The sequence below is a fragment of the Anomalospiza imberbis genome, chromosome 4 (genome assembly GCF_031753505.1).
Source record: "Anomalospiza imberbis isolate Cuckoo-Finch-1a 21T00152 chromosome 4, ASM3175350v1, whole genome shotgun sequence".
Taxonomy (NCBI): domain Eukaryota; kingdom Metazoa; phylum Chordata; class Aves; order Passeriformes; family Viduidae; genus Anomalospiza; species Anomalospiza imberbis.
This window is the reverse complement of record NC_089684.1, coordinates 14,826,060-14,844,891: the sequence shown is the minus strand read 5'-3', so window position 1 is coordinate 14,844,891 and position 18,832 is coordinate 14,826,060. Positions and strand designations below refer to the sequence as shown.

Below are 18,832 nucleotides of genomic sequence, written 5' to 3'. Positions count from 1 at the left end.
TCCTTGAATTTGTCTAATCCTCTTTGAATGTCCTGACACACAGAAATACAGGTGGAACAGAATAAAAGTCTTCAAAGAACACTTGTAGACCCTTCTTGTATCCCACAGATATTGCTTAGAGAACTTAACGTTCTAAGTTCTATATTCATGCTATATTTCAGGAAACTGTCCTTATTAATATGTCACTCTCCCAAGGCCTCCCTTTGACCTAAGGGTTCAGTTCTCCAACCTCTGAGAATACAGATTAATCTAATTGACTTAAATTGGTTTATCTGGAAATGGGATAATTCAGTGAAATTGAAATTAATTCACACAAATGTATCTGACAGAATTTTGCCTGAAGCATGCAGTAATGCACAAAAATAAATAATATTTTTAATAAAACAAACTACTTTTTGTGGGAAAGAGAATGTTTAAAATGTTTCCTCATCTTTGTGTTTCCCACTAGTCTCTCTTCGATTGTGGCAAAAACTATAAACTTGAGAGGCCAGAAGTTTTAGGCTACTTTAACTCTGTGTGAGTCTCTATTGCACATGGAGTCCAGTGTCTCTCTGCCATTCCTGTGTTTGCTCATGGCATGTTAGAAAGTTTACAAGTCTCTGACCAATACTTCTGTCCTGGCATTATAAATGAGCATGGCCTTTTCTGCTCAATGTTTGTGTGAGTAGGTATTGTCAGAATGGCTAAAGAAGGTAGCAAATACCAATGCTGCAGTACCCAGAAGATTCACAGCTACACTGAATCAGCTTAGTGAGAAAGAGTTGCAAGTCTCATGAGTAAATAGCTAGAAAATATTTCTACAGAAAGATTCCTATGATCTGCTTTCGGCTGTTTCTATGAAGAAGCAGTTTCAAGGCCATAGTTCTTTCGAAACAGTAACTAATGATCCACATATAACAATAATATCTATTAGGATTTTTTTATTGCAACTTAGAGGTCTAAACTGAAAATATGATAAAGATCTTTATTTTGTATATTTCTACATATTACATGACAATAGCAGCAGAGATTCAAATGAGCCATTACTTGTGAAAACACTGTTAAAGGACAAATAGACTTTTAAAATTCACAAATTCCAAAATAAAATGGAAATTCAGTATCTAGTATAAAACTTTTAAAAACATCTGAGTTGATATCACTCTGGAAGTTTAGCACAGATACATACTGCTGTTTTACTCTACAACTGTCAGTAAAAAACTTTTAAGATTATATAAATGTGTTAGCAAAAGAAGAGTTAATCCTTTGAGGACAAAAGTTTCATCTATTATTTTGCTTAAACTTCAACTTGTGTATACCCGAAATTGGACTTAGGCTCATAAATACAATTCTTAATGTATACAGGAAATTATATAAACAGCACACTCTTTATTAGCTAAATTGATCATTTTATAGAAACAAGCCAAAGTATAAATACATTTATATGTATTTTTGTGTCTGCATACAAAGATATGCATGAAAGTGTTCCCAGGTTTGCTGTGGGAACCCTGTCCCTTAATGTACCCTGAATCTGCACTTGTTAGTTTGAAACCACAAAATTAATCTGCCATTTATTTATTTATTTATTTATTTATTTTAATATGGTGTTTTATAGAATACCCACACAAGAAAAGAAGGAAACTGCTCTCACAGTGCTCCACAGTTTTCATGTCCTCAGCTTCTGAAACATTTAAGACTATTAACTTGCTGGCAGGCTCCCAAGGAATTTTAAGGCATCTGTGCCTGTGCTACTCATTTTAAGCTCTGTCTTCCAGTGTTATGAAATCTCAAACTCTTTTGAGAGCAAACTCTTTTGACTTTCTTAGTAATTCCATTTCATGTGGTTCTGGCTTTCAGGCAGATTCAAGAATGACATAATCGCCTTTTCCCCACCCACAGGTTCTGCACTGTTGCTGTTGGTTACACCCTTCCACGTAATGTGCAACATGAATCCTTGTCTGATCCCATATGCCCAGAAATGGAAGACAGCCCGGCACAGTTTCTTGGCTTTCTCTCAATCACCATAGGTTGAATAAGGCTTCTTCCGGATTTTTTCTGTCAGCTGATATTACTTTAGCTACAGTGCAGTTCCTGTCAGTCCAAAGTCATGCTATTTCCAAAGGATGTGAACCAATTTCCCAATAAACTTTACCCACGTTACTGAAGCAGGTATCTTAAATGTAGTAGCAGAGAATAAACAAACTTAAAGTGCTCCTTTTGTATTTTTACTATAACATTTATGCAAATGCACTCAAAAAAATACAGAATTTTTCATTTTCATTTAAAAATTGCTAGAACTTGGCTAGTATGCATTCCTAAGAGCTATTGCAATCATATTTTGCATTATTAACAATACTGGATTACGTACCGAGCTCCACAGCAGCAGGATAAAAAGCACTTTCTGGAGTTTGTTATCAACATGAGAGAACTAAAAGCAACCTGCAATCCTGTCTCACTGTCCAATCTCAGAAAGAGTCTCCTGGCTTACCTGAAGACTACAAGAGTGTTTGTACATGAAATAGGGCATGCTAACACAGCATGGGGAGTATTTGTTTGCCCTTGGAAAGTCTCCATAAATTTTGTTTTTCACAGTTACACTTTTCATGCTTGGTCAGATTTTTAAGTAATGCACAGCATTGTGGCTACTCAGTTCTCTAGAATCCAGGACTACTGAAAGGCATTGGTTTGGGTCAGCTTCAGGGCAGTTTCATAGGTAATTATATTGCTGCTTTAAGAGCAGGCACTGAACTGCCAGGCAAATAAAAAAGCATGTATCATACTCAAGGAAACACTAGTCCATGTCCAGAAGAAATGGAGAAGAATGCATCAAGTTATGACCATAAAAAATAAATTATCCAGCCCGGAAAGATAATGGATTTCCTTGTGTTCTTCAGCAATGAGCCAATTCTGGAAAAAAATTACAACTGGGCAAAGACTCAGCATCAGAATGTGCAGTCTAAAGATAGAAGACAGAGTTCTCACAAGGACCTTGTCATAATCAGCTACATTCACAACTCTGCTGGGCCCTCTCCTAAGCTCTGTGCTGCTGAGAGTCGTGCCTTTCTCTCACTCCCAGCAGTGAGGGATAATAAATCTGTTTGCTAGAACAGGTATCTAGCAGGAAGAAACCTGTGAGATAGGCTAGAAAATGAGACAAACTGATTGTGATGGCCATCACAGAGTGAAATTAACTGCAACAGGAATTCCATGTGAAATGTATCCTGATGATGGCTTATTTCTCTAGTCTCTGGTCACAGTGCAAGCCAAAATATTTTTGTTTCTGTGATGAAAATTATCTGGCTAATAAGTTACAACACTTTAAAGAAAGGGATAAATTGAAAGTCCTGTAAAATTCTATCTTGGTGTTAAAAAGTCCAAAGCACTCATACACATTCTCTTGAGGCAATGGTTAAGTTGTAGGAAGTTTTAACAAATTGATCTGTCCTTTGCTGACAAAATAAAATAAAAGATTATTTAGCTGAATAAGGTCTTAAAATTTTACTAAGTCTTTTTAACTCTACCTATAATGAGATTTCTTACTTCTAGTAATGCAATTATTGTTAATGGGTTCTCTGATACTAAGAAAGAAAACTAATTTTAGCTGCAGTGGAATTGTAGTTATTTAAAACATTAAATTCACCCATCCACATTAGCAGTGACATTAGACATTTTAGTTTGTCATTAATAACATTACACCAGCACTTTTAAAATTCTTTCATACCCTATATAATTTTACGACACATAAAGACAAGAGTAGCTATGAAAGTATCCAACTTCTGCCATTACCTCATGGCTAAAAGATGATATTTCTCTAGAAAGATGGTAAGAATTTTTCTTAACAGTCAGGTAGAAGGTGGATGTGATGATAGACTGTGTCAATTTATATTTATTTTCTGCAGCATTTCAAGGGTAAAAATGTGAAGTGCTTATCCAACCTTCCCTAACAACCACACTTGTGGGAACACTTGGGGCAAGTTCTTAGTTACAATCATCACCCCACAGTGGTCAATCTTAATGGAAACCCAAGCCTGAATTGCTGGCTAGAGCTGAACACACACATTAAATATTTCCTCTGCTGAGTTTAACAACAGTCTTGTTAGGAGTTCTGCTTTTTAATAATATTCTCAAAAAATGCTGTCAAGAATTTTGTAAAAGCAAAACACGTACTTATTTAGCAGCATATTCATACAAAGCTAAAGCTATTTTTATTTAAATACCCAGTTAATCAAAAGACAGAAAATGCCAGATCATCCACCCCCACATCAGAACAACTTGCATTGAAAAAAATACATTGCAATGAGTGACTCATGATGAATTGTACCCATAATGGACAAGTAAAAACTGTATTTGTCAAAATAATTATTTTTGTTAAAGCCACGTTCTCCTCACTCTGTTTTTAAAATTTCCTCATGTCCTGCACAAACACTCCTGCATTTAAAAGAGCTGAATTTAGTTCTTATATTTCAAAAGATCAAAATAAAATAAAGTAAAAGAAGCCCTTGGAAATGTTGGCATTTTAGTATATCTAATAAAAGAAGAAATTCCTATACTACATATGTTTCAGCAAGTGTCATCAATGTATCAAGTGCTTACACATCTCTTTTCCCATTTAAACTTGCAATAAAATCTACTGACTTCAATGAGGGAAGTAAGAGCAATCCAGGCTAATCTACTGAAAATCCTGTTGCTAATTTCCAAACACTTCAATAGAAAGAGTGTTCATAGTACCTACATATTACTGCATATTATCATTTGGTTATTTTTCATTTCACTGGTGACATAGAAGAGACTACACTGTGTTGAGCTGCAGCTGACACTTAAATGTTGCTTTTAAACCATGTAAGATTTCTTATTTAAAAATAAACTTGAAAGTTTGGGAAAAAAATGATGCTATGAATTAAATCAATTTTACCATCAGTTTCTGCCCCATAAAACATTTTTTAAAGACTTTCTCTCAGATGGAAAAAAGACTGTTTCATTCATTCATGGGCAATACTTTGGCTCCATGTGCATTTATATAAGTAAGAAGAATTTTGGACCTCCTTTCTATTACATCAATAAGCTTTTCAATTCCTTTTCTGCCTCCTTGGCTCTCCCAGTATATTTTGTCAAGGAACAAAGACTGAAGCAACTTCTCACGTAAACGCTGGCTCCTCAGCACTGAAACTGCAGATGCAGGGAATCTGGAAAGGCACAAAGAAATTAATCCGGTTTTGCTATTACTCTGAATTGCAGTATTTATGTTGTGGTTTAGCAATCAGTTCTAAGAATATAGGCTGCAACTCAGCAAAGGAAGTCCATGCGTGCCTAATCATATGTACGTTAATTGTATCTCTTACAGCTGTGGGATTACTCATACATTTTTAGATACATCCTGTCAATGTTTTGGGCCAATGATATCTATTCCAGTAGCTTAGTGTCTCATACTCAAACTGGGAAGAAATTATCAATCCTTTTACAAAATTAATAATCGAAAACTTACTCATTGATTCCTTGTAGTATTTTGAAGTCAAGATTGTCCTCATTTCTGTCAAAGAAACCCTTATTGTCTATAAAGGCCAAGTGCCTTTGGTCATGCCTTCTCTGAACGATATGTGTCAGGTCAACAGCATCCTGATCATTGCATTTCAGCTTCAGTCCTTGCTGCATGCAGGAATCCTCCTTGAGAGGTTTGAATCCACAACAATTTCTGTCTAGTCGATTATAGATCTGAAACAAAGTACAGCAGAGTGCCAAGTGAAAACAATACCAAAGTACTTGGGACAAAGTGTCACTGTAAGACATTGCTCTCTAACCCAACTGACAGGAAAACAAGTTCAGGACAAGTGTAACTAAAAACAGTGAAACAGCAGTGAAGACCTGGTCCTCATACCTTCAGGTACTGCTAAAAGCAGTTTCTCAGACTGTTTTTTATCCATTTTATAGCCATGATCTATTATGTCAGTATAAATTCTTTGAAAATAATTGAACAATACCACTGTGTAACTGGAATAAGAGGATGGTGAATACAATTCTATTTCCTTTGTCAGAAGTTTTCTTTTTTTCTTACATTTTCTCTGCTGAAGAACAATAGAAATAGCACAGTCTGACACACATAGAGGATCTTCATTTTGTGGGACCTATAAGGCCAACAGTATGCAAAATAACTGAAAAGACCAGTGAGGGCCATAACAAACCATCAAAAGCTTTAAAACATAAGAACAGTGTACTTATAATTACAGAGCAGCCTCCCTGTGGTATATACTTTTATGACATGGTGGTCTAGACTATTTTTCCCATGCAAAACCTCAATTATTCATCACACAGCACTTAGCTGGAAAGAATACATAAATCTGGACTAACTTTGGTTAGTTGATGTTAGGCATCTCTTTTTACTTGGTAAGTTCTGTTCCCTTTCATAAACAATGACAAGAACAAGGCATATCCAGAGCAATGGATGCCATTTTAGGATAACCATCTAATATAGGAAGGATAAATCACTCCTTGAAAGTGCTGCTACCCCATGAGAGTAGATGAGAGTAAATATTCAACATTGCTACAGCCCTGGGCACACAAATTGGCCTGGATTACTCTTAGAAGTCTCACCTTGGACTTCCACATGCCCCTGGGCATAGGAGCCCCCTTTAAGCTCAGGCAGCTCAGCCCTCCTCTGAGTCCTTCAGAGGAGAAGGTGTGGGGAGGTGTCTTGTGCTGCTTGTGTCTGGGTTGTTGATTGAGGTTCCTGCCTGTCAGTTTTGAAGCTGTCATGTCTATGCCTGATGCTCACAGGGCCACAAATGGGGCCTGTGGCTTTCACCATCCTTCCTGCTGGCCTGCCTCTCCTGCTGCTGACCCTGCCTGTCCTAGAGCTGCCTTTGGCTCCAGATCACCTTCCAAGACAGCAGACCTGCTCCTGATAACAGATGTTTAGAGAGTGGAGGTTTGGTCTGGTGCATATAAGACTTGATGAGTAGCTCATCAAAAGTCAATCATTTTTACTGTCCTTTGTTGTTTACTGTTAACTCTTCAAACTGCTCTAAGCATAAAAGAATAACTGTTCACATAAGCCTTCTAAAATTACATTTACATTTACATTACATATAATTAAAATAAATTACAATTTCATTCTTGTAACTTCCCAGCAAAATTAGGACCCCACCTGATGAAGAACTTTGTTGCATGTTGAAATAAAAAGGCCACCTCTTTAATCAAATGGAAGTCTGAGAATTGGGTTTGTTTTGATTTTGTTTGGGGTTTTTTATATGTAGTTCTATTTCTAGTTGTATTGCTGACAGTGCTTGTTTCCAAATATCAAATCCCAAGGAATGGAATAGACTTTTCTTCCTCTTTCTCCTTTCATGAGAAGCATTCATAATCTGAAGGCTGTAGAGCCCCTCTTGCTTCCAGTGTTCTCTCTCCTGGGATTTCTTATTCAATCCATCCAAAGGTAAAAAAGTAAAGCAAAGTCCTTCTAGAAAGACTCCTTTGATGTATAGACCCCATTCCTCTGCACTTCTCTGCATGCATTAAATAGATAAGGAAATCTTGTTCTTACAGACAGCCTCTTCACAATATCTTGCACCATTTCAGTGCTAAGACATAATGATGGAACACTCTGGAATTGATGCATATAGTTTGGCAGAATTTTCTGTCATACATTTATGTACATAAGAGGTCCAAACTCTCAAAATTAAATAATCCATTTTGCTTGAGCTCTTGCAGAAGGCGAGTAAAGGTCAACTATAAGCATTTTATATCCTGTTCCTGTTTTACAGCATTTAAAATCAGAGATTAGGAAGATCTATTAGAGGTGTCAAACCTATTCTTCTGAGGGAATTATACTTAACAGAGAATACTTTTCACCATTATTCTTTATTTCTGAATGACTCATGAAGCACAGATTTTTTTTTTAATACCGAACTCTTTCCTGGCATTTTTTTTTTTTTCAAATTTTCATATTCTGCTGCTGATAAAGTCTGAGAGTGCACAGATAAAACTGTAGTCTTTAGGAACTATGACAGTCACTTTCTGGAATGCATGTTCTTGTCTGGTAGGCAACCAGAGATATAAATCACTCTGATACCAGCTATTAGTACAAGAGTAATTTGTCTTCTGTCATGCAAAGTTCAATCCTCTTGTATCTTATTTTAACCAACCACTCCTTCTGAATAATAGAACAGCAGATTTATCATTCATCAGTTGCTGCTCTACTCCTTCTTTACTACGTCACTGTCTAGGGTTTTTTTGAAAAAAAGGAAAAATTATCCACTACAACTGTTACCTTGCTTCAGATTGCTGCTCACCAAAACCACTTCAGTCACCTCTTGGGGTTGGGGAGGTGCAGGAAGGACCACAGAGTAAACAGAGATTTACAGTTGTGAACATGGTCAAGATCTCTGATTGGAGAAACAAGGAGTGAAGGAGAAACAGTCTGCCTGACTCAGTATGAAATAAATATGGGCAAAAGCCTTTGCTTCCTCTTTTAAAAGAAATTAGTCAGTTAGGCTTCTTGCCTGATTATAAGCTGCATTCTGGATATTTTAATCATAAGAAATACCAGAAATAATTTCAAACTATGCAAACACCTCTCTTCCCCATTTTAAAAAAGTGAAATACACTAAAATTACTTTTTCTAAAAATCCTCTGCTTGATCACATGACTTATGAGACAAATAGTTGTGTTCAGTGAACATTTTACCTGCAACAGAAAATCAAAGAGTGCCATCTTGGACCATTCGTGATGATGAATTTCAGTACAGCCCCACTCAGTTTTGGGAACTTTACCATTCTGCCAGCATTTCTTCTTCAGTAGCTGCTGATATTGTCCCCATGTTAACCTCACTGAAGAATGGGTACTATTATCTGTTGGACTCAGTGAGGAATCCCAGAGAATGATAGGACAGGCTTGACCACCTGAAAAAAGGAAAAAAAAATACCATTATTATAGTGCAATACTATCAGTTTTATTTGATTGTTATTTAGACATTGCCTAAATTACCTAAAATGCTTGCCTAAAATGACCATTTTACAGATCTGGCAGGAGAACCAGCTCCTAATATCTTGACATTCTTTGGTTAATGTGGTTTTATCCTACATCCATAAGCAGCCACCACAGGACTGGAAACAGGCATAAATGCCTTCAATGTATAGAAGATTTTCTTTGTTTGAAGAAAGAGATTAATGTACAAAATCATATACTAAACCAAATTAATTATTAAAAAGTTTCTAGGTAGGTTAAAATCCTACAATGCCACTGTGAATCAACAATGTAATTTCCTTCTGATTCCAGTGAACTGCGGATTTTCAAGAGCTGGAAACTTAATGTCAAAGGGGTTTTTTTTGCATAATGGACATAGAGACACCACAAATCCTATACTCAAAGTGGATTTATTTTGTTATTTTTAGTATTTTAAACCTATAATGTATTACTCCACAGTTCTGAAAGTATATATCAGAATACTAGAGAATGTGAGCATAGCATGAATAAACAACTTGACAAGTTTGGGGCTTTTTACCTAGATATGAAATCTGTTTTGTATAGCAGATATTTTAGCCAAATTCTTTCATTCTTCTGTGTAAAGAATATTCTTCTCTTCCCTGAAACTAAGACAAAGGATTTCTCTTTGGTGAATTCTAGCTTTGGTGAGAATAAACCTCGTCAAAGAATTTAAAAATGAGCTTCTCCAGTATAAAAACTGATAAATATATTTCACACAGTATCAAGGAACAGACAGATCTATCTTATTAGGAAACTCTCCTTTTATTCCTGATGCAATGCTACTGCTGCTTAAACTGCTAAGGACCCATGACTGACCGTGGCTTGTACACATTAAAACAAAGAAATCCTTTATATTTTGGGGTGTGTAGACAGAAGATCAAAATATGTCTTAGTACAGAGAGGAAAAAACATTTAACTGCAAAGCTTAAGCGCTGTTTACTAGAAAGTGTTGGAACACATATAAAGCCCTAAAAATTATTCATATTCATCTTGAAGTTCATTGAACTTAGTCTACACTACTGCACAATTTATTGCATAGTTAAGTGCAGCCTAAATTGTCTCTTTGTCTTCCACATGCCCAGGGAGACAGAGACAGATCTGCAAAAAAGCTTTTAGAAGGCAAGAGGTCCAGGTTTGCTTCTTCAGAAGCAAACCAGACAGAAAATAACCCATGGAAACCAGGTATCAGTGCCAACAGTGAGGTAAAAGCTGCCAATGTCAATGCTCCATTTGTAAGCAGCCAGGACTGTGAAAAACAATCTTCACACAGCTGAATCAAAAGCAACTCGTTCAAAGGATGCTGACTGTTGTAAAACAACAGGTAAGAAATTATCTTTGCCTGTACCTAGTACTGAAAGATGTGCAAAGATCCATCTCCCATTCACCAAACAAGCATGACAGGCCGGCCCCACATGCAATCCAGTCCAAGAGAAAAGCCATATCCTTTCCAAATCAGAATATACCTAATCTTCTCTCTGCCATAGCTTGTACATACAAGGTAGTCCTTCCAAAGCCAAGCCAACCCAGTTAACTTCCCTCCCAGTTGCCCAGGGTTTCCTTAGATAATACAGAATGTGTCTTTCCATTAGGAACATCAATCACTCTTTCTTTATTATCAGTATTACCTTTATCAGCACAATGTTCCATACTCTCCTCCACTGAAAAATTAGCTGAGCGCTCCTAAAAATCAGGCTTCTCCTCTACTGAGGTACCTGAATAAGTATTTAGGTAACTTATTTGGGAAATCCTACCCATTTCTCCATGTCTCTCACTCTGGCTCTAACCCCTACACTGCAGATAACTTTACCCAAATTAGATCAGCTATGGGCTAGGTTTTTTTTCCAAGAAAGTTGGAGAAAGTCTATCTAAGCATTGGGAATTCTCAGAAAAAAAAAAAATGACAACTTTCCTCAGGACCAAATCTAACCTATTATTTTTATATCTCCAGTAACACCTTATGTAACTATTCATGAATTATTTCACAAACCAAATACATAAACAGTTTTCTAAGAAAACAAATATCTCCTGTCTACCCAAAAAGGACATGATAAACAATAGTAATATAAATAGTTGAAAACTATGAATAATATCATGCCAGTTTCCATTAAGATACAAAAACATTTTTAAAAGACTAAGGTTAAATACAGGAAATGTTTGCATTTCAAAGGAAATGGGAGCAGAAAAGATGATAAAAAAAATCTTTCAACTCTGAAATATAAATTGGATTACAGGAATATGAAACAGCAGCTTCAGTAAAGAGCTGTGACTCAAATTTTTGACACTTGCAGGAAAAACATGAAGATGCTGAATTAAAGCAGATAAGGGGTCTGATTCACAGCTGCATGAATTGGCATGACTCCAATCAAATCAGCGGAGCTTTTCTGATTCAAACCTCATTAGGATTGGGCTGAAGTTACCTCAACAGTGAAGAGACCTACAGCCACAACCTGGAAGGTGAAGCACATTTCAAAAAAAGTCCAGTGTATTCGGTATGTGCTTCTTTCCTAGTCAGCTTTACATAATAAGACAGAGGGGTGCTGCTTTTCTGTTGCTGCAACTGCACTGCATTGAATCTCACCCAGAGCTGATTGGGTTCGTTTTATTTTTAACTGCCATTTTAGATCTATATATCTACTTAACTATCCAAAGGCAATCTTCAAAATTGCATGAGAATGATTTTTCAAAACTCATGCTGAAACCATCTTCCTAGTAATTCATACATATTTTTGAACATCAAGACATTTCTAAAAAATGTCTTAGCTAAGTTGAATAAGCTAACACAGATGAAACCTCAGGCTGCTAAGGCTAGACCACCTCAAGGTACTCAAACTGCTTCAGGTGCTGCTCAGTGATGTATCACTGCATGGCTTCTTCAACATAGGCATCATCTTAGATTTCCACACTCCACATCACTTTGAAAATAAACTGCATGCTTCTGAACTTCATGTGGTTAGGAACCACATTTTGCTCTTGCAAACATTTCTCTCATCTTGTGCTCCGACTTATAGATACAGCACTTTTTCTAACTTCCTTGAAAGAAAATATTTTCAAACATGCCCAGAAGATCAACACTAAAAGCAGAAAATCTTTCATGAGGTAGTTAAAGCCCTTTCTCAAACTCACCATTGTTCACTGTAAGGCAATACATCTCACCACTGCCACATTTGCCAGAAGAGTTTAGTTGTCCATGCATTAGTAAGAAAGGATAATTTAGTGTGGAAAATGAGAGGGACCAGCATACAGAGCACAATTCTGAGAGTTTATGTTTTTAGGGAAAATATAAGGCACAAAAGCAGAAAGCAGAGAGAAGTTAGGCCATTTATTTTTCTTTCTTCCCTATGCACCTCATTGCAATGTTCTGTCCTGTGCTCGTATGGATGTCAGTATTAAGGAATGCATGAAATGTGCATTAGTTGCTCTCTAGACTATGGACTGCATTAGTGCTTGTACATTAACTTCTTTACCCAACAGAATACTGGAAATATGCCTCTTGTGCCCCTTTGAGAGGTACAGCACTATGTGGAAGTATTTTAGAGCACTCTGAAAGCATAAAGCAGCATTAGGTTTTTATTCTTTGTCCTGATATTGGTGATTCATATTGCATAATTTTTGATGGGATGGCAAGAGCAGGCTGATAGCACAGGTTATAACAGAAAAAAATAGGACACTGTTTATATTCATGCAGAGGCCAGTAAAGAAAAACAAGTGCAACCAGTGGAGCTATCATGTTATTCATCTATTTGCACTAAACCAATAATGAAAGGTGTTACTCAAAGGAAGAGTTTCTTGCATGTTTGGGGGGAAAAGGAGGTTCTGGACAAATAGTGGATTGAGTACACCACTGCTTATTATTCTCAATTTAGTCAGACTCAGGATGTCAGAAAACCAGAGGGGAAGAGAAGTAGCCATCAGCATGAAGGAGTTCAGTCCCTCAGCAAGAGGTGCAACAGAACTGCATAGCAGCAGCTATCGAACAAAAAGCTAAACAAAGAGCCCAGCCTCATTGCTATTCTCCAAGGAGCCAGAGCACTATCCTTACAGCTGTCAGGTGAGACAGAGAAGCCAGCCTGCCCCAGCCCACAAACTCCAGTTGTAGCTCAAACCTAACAAATACTGCCACTGTCCCAGCCCACAAATGCAGTTGCTGAGCTGGAGGCCATCCATGCAGGCATTTGGCTTAGCTCCTGTGCAAAGTCATTAAGGTAGGGCTGCAACACCAAGCAAGGTCACTTATGTCTCTTCTATTCCTCAGGTTAAGGTTATGAAATAATGAAGTACTTTAGTGCTATAGTATTAATGTGACCATCCCAAAACTCAGCACATAAGCATCAGCCTTCATTTATTCCACAATAGACAGGATTTTATGATTATTTCTTGCTGTTTTACAGGATTTTCCTTTTTTTATAGGTGCTTGGAGACATTTTTCATGTCTTGTAGGTAGCAATGGAAGTAAAGAATGACTGCTTGTGTACGCACAAAATCATGCTCTTACAGACTTTTATGCCCAGCTCAAAAGGACTTTTCCTACCTATACTACTCAGGCTTTTTACATCCAGCCAATTCATTGCAAAAGTATGAGAGAAAGAGTTACCATACCTGATTTTTCCATCCAGGATGGATGATGGAAAAATTAGACAAGCCACAAAAATTTCAGTTAACACTTAAAAGAGTTTACAATTAACAAGGGAAGGTGAGGACAGCAGACAGGGAATTTGAATACAGTATTTTGCTAGACTTTAAAAAAAGTCAGTGTCAGATCTGTGGGAATAAGGGAAATAGAACCTGTACAGGGATTTACTAAGCAGCTCTTTGAAACTGCTTTTGACAAAATGAATGACAGTTTTGAAAAGCCCATTTTTTAAGATTTTAATGCTACACCAAACATGTCTTGTTGGATCACATCACAAATGAGGCAAGCTAAAGGGATGTGTCGGGGAGAGAGATATGTCAGCCCAGAAATAGTGTACATTCATACACACATGCACAGTCTCTAATCCTGCATTGCTTGCTTTCCCATGTGAATAACTGATTCACACAAGCCACTCTGTAAAAAAACTTTACAGAGCCCACCTATCTTAACTGAAACACATGTAGGTCATTTCAATGAACTAATTACTCATATTATTTTTAAGAATTATATTTTTGCTCATTTTCCTACCACAAATATTTTCACATTATGCCAGACACAAGCACATAAATAGTAAAGAGTTCAAGTAGTTACAAGGCATCTGAGTTCCAGCATATTTCCAGGCTAAAGAAATCATGAGAGACAAGGTGCAGTCACTGTTCCAAATGCTCTGTTCAGCCTTTAGCTGGAAAAAATGAAGTGAGACCAAAATAGTGTTATTTCTCTTCTCATCACCTAGCAACACTCCTCTTGCAATAGGAACTTAGCCTGTTATGAGGAAAAGAAAATTAGAGGGCAGAATGACACATTCTGTCCCAGACAGCCCAAAACATACAGTAAGGTGACAGATACTGAGCAACACAATGCACAATTAGCCTAATAGCAGTTTTCCAAGGTTTGCAGTCTGTCATCTCTGCAGCCACACGGTGCAGAGTTCCCCCATCTGAACTGCCTTATGACAGCTCTACAGCAATAGATCTTGTTCCTAAAAATAAAATAGGCATAATGTATCTTCCATGCTCTGCAAGTATGAATAATATTCAGAAGCCTCCAAACTGTTGTTCCTAGAGATTCATTCCCATTGTTGTACAGGCTGCCAAAGGGAAGGTTTACAAAGCAGGAAGACACTGGAAATCACGATGTTGTCTTCCTGCTGTCAGACTTTAGAAAATCATTCTAGGATTACTTTTTTGAGTTTCTTCTTTTTAAGAAACGCAGACTGATATAAAACTATTTGGTAGAAGCTGATTTCGAAGCAAGAAATGAACAGCAAAAACATAGCTAGCTACTTTTGCAATGATTCATTAAAATGCAAACATAGTCCTTTTGGATTTGTGACTGTACAAAAATAGGACTTATGCTGAAGATATATTTAAGAAGGTAGCAATTTTAAAGTAGACTTCTAGCTCACATTACATGTCTGAATTCTACCTTTAATTTCACTAAAGGTTAAAAATCAACTTTTTAATTGGAAACTCCATACTAATCATGTAACAGGCATATTGAGATATTTACTATGTGTGTTTGGATATCTTTGGATAATATATAGATGGGTGCAGTGAACCTCAAAATGTACAGCAGAATTCACTGAAATGTAGTTTTTTGTTTTAACTATCAGAAGAAAGGGAAGCACTTTTTAAAAACTTTTCCATTCCCAAGGGGATTAGTGCCATGAAAGAAGATTGAAGCTTCTGCAGGCAGGTTCCCTATGTCTCCGAGTAGATGATCTGACCCCATTACTACCACCTGAGAGATGAATTTTTGTGAGAAATTCCAACAGTATTTTATTAAAGTTGATTCTAAAATATGAGAAGTTTATTTTAAAACATCAGAAATACCCATTGAATCATAGAGATTCTGGAATCTCTCACCAGTTTCACTTCAGGCAGTCTGTACAATGTCAAGCAATCTATGGATTGCTCCTTCTCTTTTTTCTTGTTCCAGACTTGTGTAAGGAAACTGTTACTGCCCTCAGCAATCCTATCATATTTGTAGCAAACTTTGGGGTATTCATCCTCTGGACAGAATACATGCACTGCAGAAGTTAGACACAGACACTAGCTTTATTTCCCTGTAACAATGGAGTTAGTTCTTGGGCTCACAGGAGGTAAAGGGGGTGGCTGCTGCTGCCCCATGGCTAATGCCAAGCAGGAAGGAAACCTTGCACCCCACCTGCAAGCTGAAAACCACATGAATGTGTTACCTTGGAAGAACTCTGATCTCCTGCTTACAGAAGGTAAGCTCCTGTTTAGCCCCAAGATCCTGTCCAAATGAAAGGCAAACACCTCACTCATGTCGAGAGGTCTTTTGACAATTCCACAGTGTCCTTGATTACAAGCAGTTCCCGCAGTGCTGGGACCTCTTGCAAATACTGCCAGCACTGCTTTGTGTGAAGGTACTTCTTGAATGCTCTCAATGGGAGAGTCTGCCAGCATGCGCATGTTTAGGATGTCATCTTTGCTCATCCATGAGGGAGGGCTCTCACTATAAATCCTGATATTGCTTTCCTCAGGCTGGAGCTGTGCCTTTACAGCTCCAGAAATCCTCCCAGGTCTCTGGTGACCTCTCTCCCTGATAGCTATTCCTTTATGCCCGTGTTCATCCAGTTGGTACTTTCTTGCCTCCAGAGCGATCGCTGGTCCCTTTGTGCCTGCAGCATGTGTGGCCTGCCCTGTCTGTTGGGCAAAGGCCTCTTCCCAGCCCATAAAAGTGGCTTTTGGAAAGTGCTGCCCATAGGACAAAGGGATTGCATTTTTCTTCCTGCGCTTTGGCTTCACTGTGCCTCTGATGTTGGCAGGCTTGCTGCGCTTGGACCGCAGGGTGATATAAACTACATTGGGTGGCAGCAAGGTCCCGTTGCTACCAAGCTGGGGTTCCTGGAAATTGGGTGGTGACAGGGTGCCATCCAGTGGGATGCCCAGAAAAGGAGTTTGAGCTGCATCTTGGAGACTCCTGGAACTGATCTTTCGATGTCCTCCTTTGTGTTGCGGTAAAACATGACCCACTTGGCTGACAAGGAATCCCAGGTAGATCACACAGGCAGTGCCCACTAGCAGATTCCTCCTTGTCCTCGGGCGCCTACAAGTCCAGAGCCTCAGTAGCCGTGAGGGCCACAAGCAGCAAATAAAGAAGTTTTTGATTTTACTTGGCTGATCAAAAGGGGTCATTTCTCTAGTGAATCCACATGATGAAAACAGCATAAAGTCTTCTGTACATTCCAGCCAGGATGATGATGCATCATTTCCCTTCCCCAATTTCTATTTCTCGTTTTCCAAGTAGCTTCCAGCATGGGTGATGGACAGAGCCTACTGATATGCCTGGGAAAGTGGTCAGCACTAAGGATGCTGACACTCCACCTTCTCAAACTGTTAAATTCTTATCAGCCACCACAGAGGAAGTGATTGGCTTCAGAGAATGAATGGAGCCAGCTGCGTAAGCAAAGTTTACTGACTTGTAGTCTAAAAGATCTATGTATCTTCTTTGCAAACTGCAAAAAGAAAATAGTAGCATTTCCTTTCATTACTCACACATATCATCTGTGGCTCTATATTTTTCAGAAAAAAGAAGTTCTAGATGAGACAGTATGCATGTAGGAATTTGTCAGGACAGATATTTTACTTTCTCATTACAATATAAATCAAACACCAAAACCATTAAATACAGACTCAATTTTCAATCTCAGCTGGATGTATTCCAGCATTGGAAGAAATGCCTGTCAAATCCAGATCATTATCTTTTTCTTAGAAGACAAAGTCTTCACTAAACCTCATGTTATGAAAATGCTGTAAATGATCCAAATATGAACCAGTGACTAGTAGTTAAATATGCATATATTCACTAATATAAAAATATATTAGCAGTGTCAAATTTCCCTAATTGACTATGAATATAGTTCCCATAATTCATAAACATGCATTAAAATTGAAAGATGGTTAATCCTCTTCACTCTTGTGAAGCCATAAAAAGAATCTAGCTATAGTTTTTAAAATAAAATGACAGTGGCTTATAGATTCTTTCCAAGAAACAAAGAATAAGTGCACATTGTATATAGATTGTTATAAAAATAAAATTTCTTACCTATTCAGCTTGACACATCCTTTGTTCTGGTAAACTCCTTAGGTTAATAAAAGAAACTGAGTAAAAACTGGCATCTAGAACAGATTTCACTTTTAAGTAGGGTTCACATTTAGGTATTTCATTGCAAGCTAAGAACTGTTGAAAAGCTAACTTTACTGAGAGGTGGTTGCATATGAACTGCTATAAACTGACATGAACCTCACGTTATTAAAAAAACCCCACACCAAACAACCCCCCACACAAAACCACAGCAACTTCTATTTTAAATTCTGTAATGAAAAGTCCTGTGAAGTATGTGCCTTTCAAAAGTGCATTCCATCTATTTCTAACTCCTGAGAGCCCTCTAGTGCACTGCATGCAAATGCACTAAAGAAATTCCCTTTACTGCATTTAGTTTTTTTGAGGTTTTTGAGTTTGAAATACCACCCACTTCCTGGATTTTATAACTTTTGAAAATCATATATTGTTGTGATGAGAAGTGAAAAAACAGCCACTTTTAAAATGTTATTAATCTGCTACTAAACAGCTCAGGAGTGTCTCCTATTTGCACTTTCTGGAGCGAGGCATAGCATAGTCCCTGTACAGCTGGAAAAGCTGGAGCAGACAGAAGCTAAGGGCAAACCTCTGACATCTGACTCCTTTCCTAAGTATAAAATAATAAAAGTCTAAGTATAAAATAATAAAATGTATATGTTCACTGTAATTCAAGGAATGAATTCTCTTTTCCTTAGCTACTACTAAAGGAGAATAGACAGTTAAGAAGCTCGTTTATGTATCCTATTGGTCCAATATGAATTTATAAAACTTTGGAGTGTATTTTTTTGCACAGGACATCACTTATTCTTACTTTTTGTCTAAATATGTACTGTCAAGTTAAAATTTCAATATCCATGCCCATTAGCAGTAAAAGAGCCTTCCTGTTACCTGTTTTTTCCAAATCTGAGTTTTTGGAGGAATTGGGATTGTAAGAAATCTCTTCATCCACTTCCGTTCTTCTCTCTTTCTTGTTTTAATTCAAATTTGACTGATGCCACATATCCCAAACAAAGACAATTTATTCCAAAAGCTCCAGACAAGTTGCTTGAGTTAGAAATGCATCACACTGCAACAGTTGTTTTCAAATACTCAATTCCTGCATGTGCACAGCTCCTGTCTATTACAACCAAGCAGTACCAA

General features: G+C 37.5%; 1 protein-coding gene across 1 annotated transcript; it reads right to left on the bottom strand.

The window, feature by feature from the left end:
* Nucleotides 1-1,345: 1,345 nt before the first annotated feature.
* GASK1B (golgi associated kinase 1B) lies at nucleotides 1,346-18,270 on the bottom strand. Its single transcript, XM_068187207.1, has 5 exons — nucleotides 17,657-18,270; nucleotides 15,783-17,066; nucleotides 8,653-8,867; nucleotides 5,459-5,685; nucleotides 1,346-5,159 (listed from the first exon to the last, which is right to left on the bottom strand). The coding sequence occupies exons 2-5, from the start codon at nucleotides 16,777-16,779 to the stop codon at nucleotides 4,952-4,954; spliced, it is 1,647 nt and encodes a 548-aa protein (XP_068043308.1). The 5' UTR covers nucleotides 16,780-17,066; nucleotides 17,657-18,270; the 3' UTR covers nucleotides 1,346-4,951.
* Nucleotides 18,271-18,832: the final 562 nt, after the last annotated feature.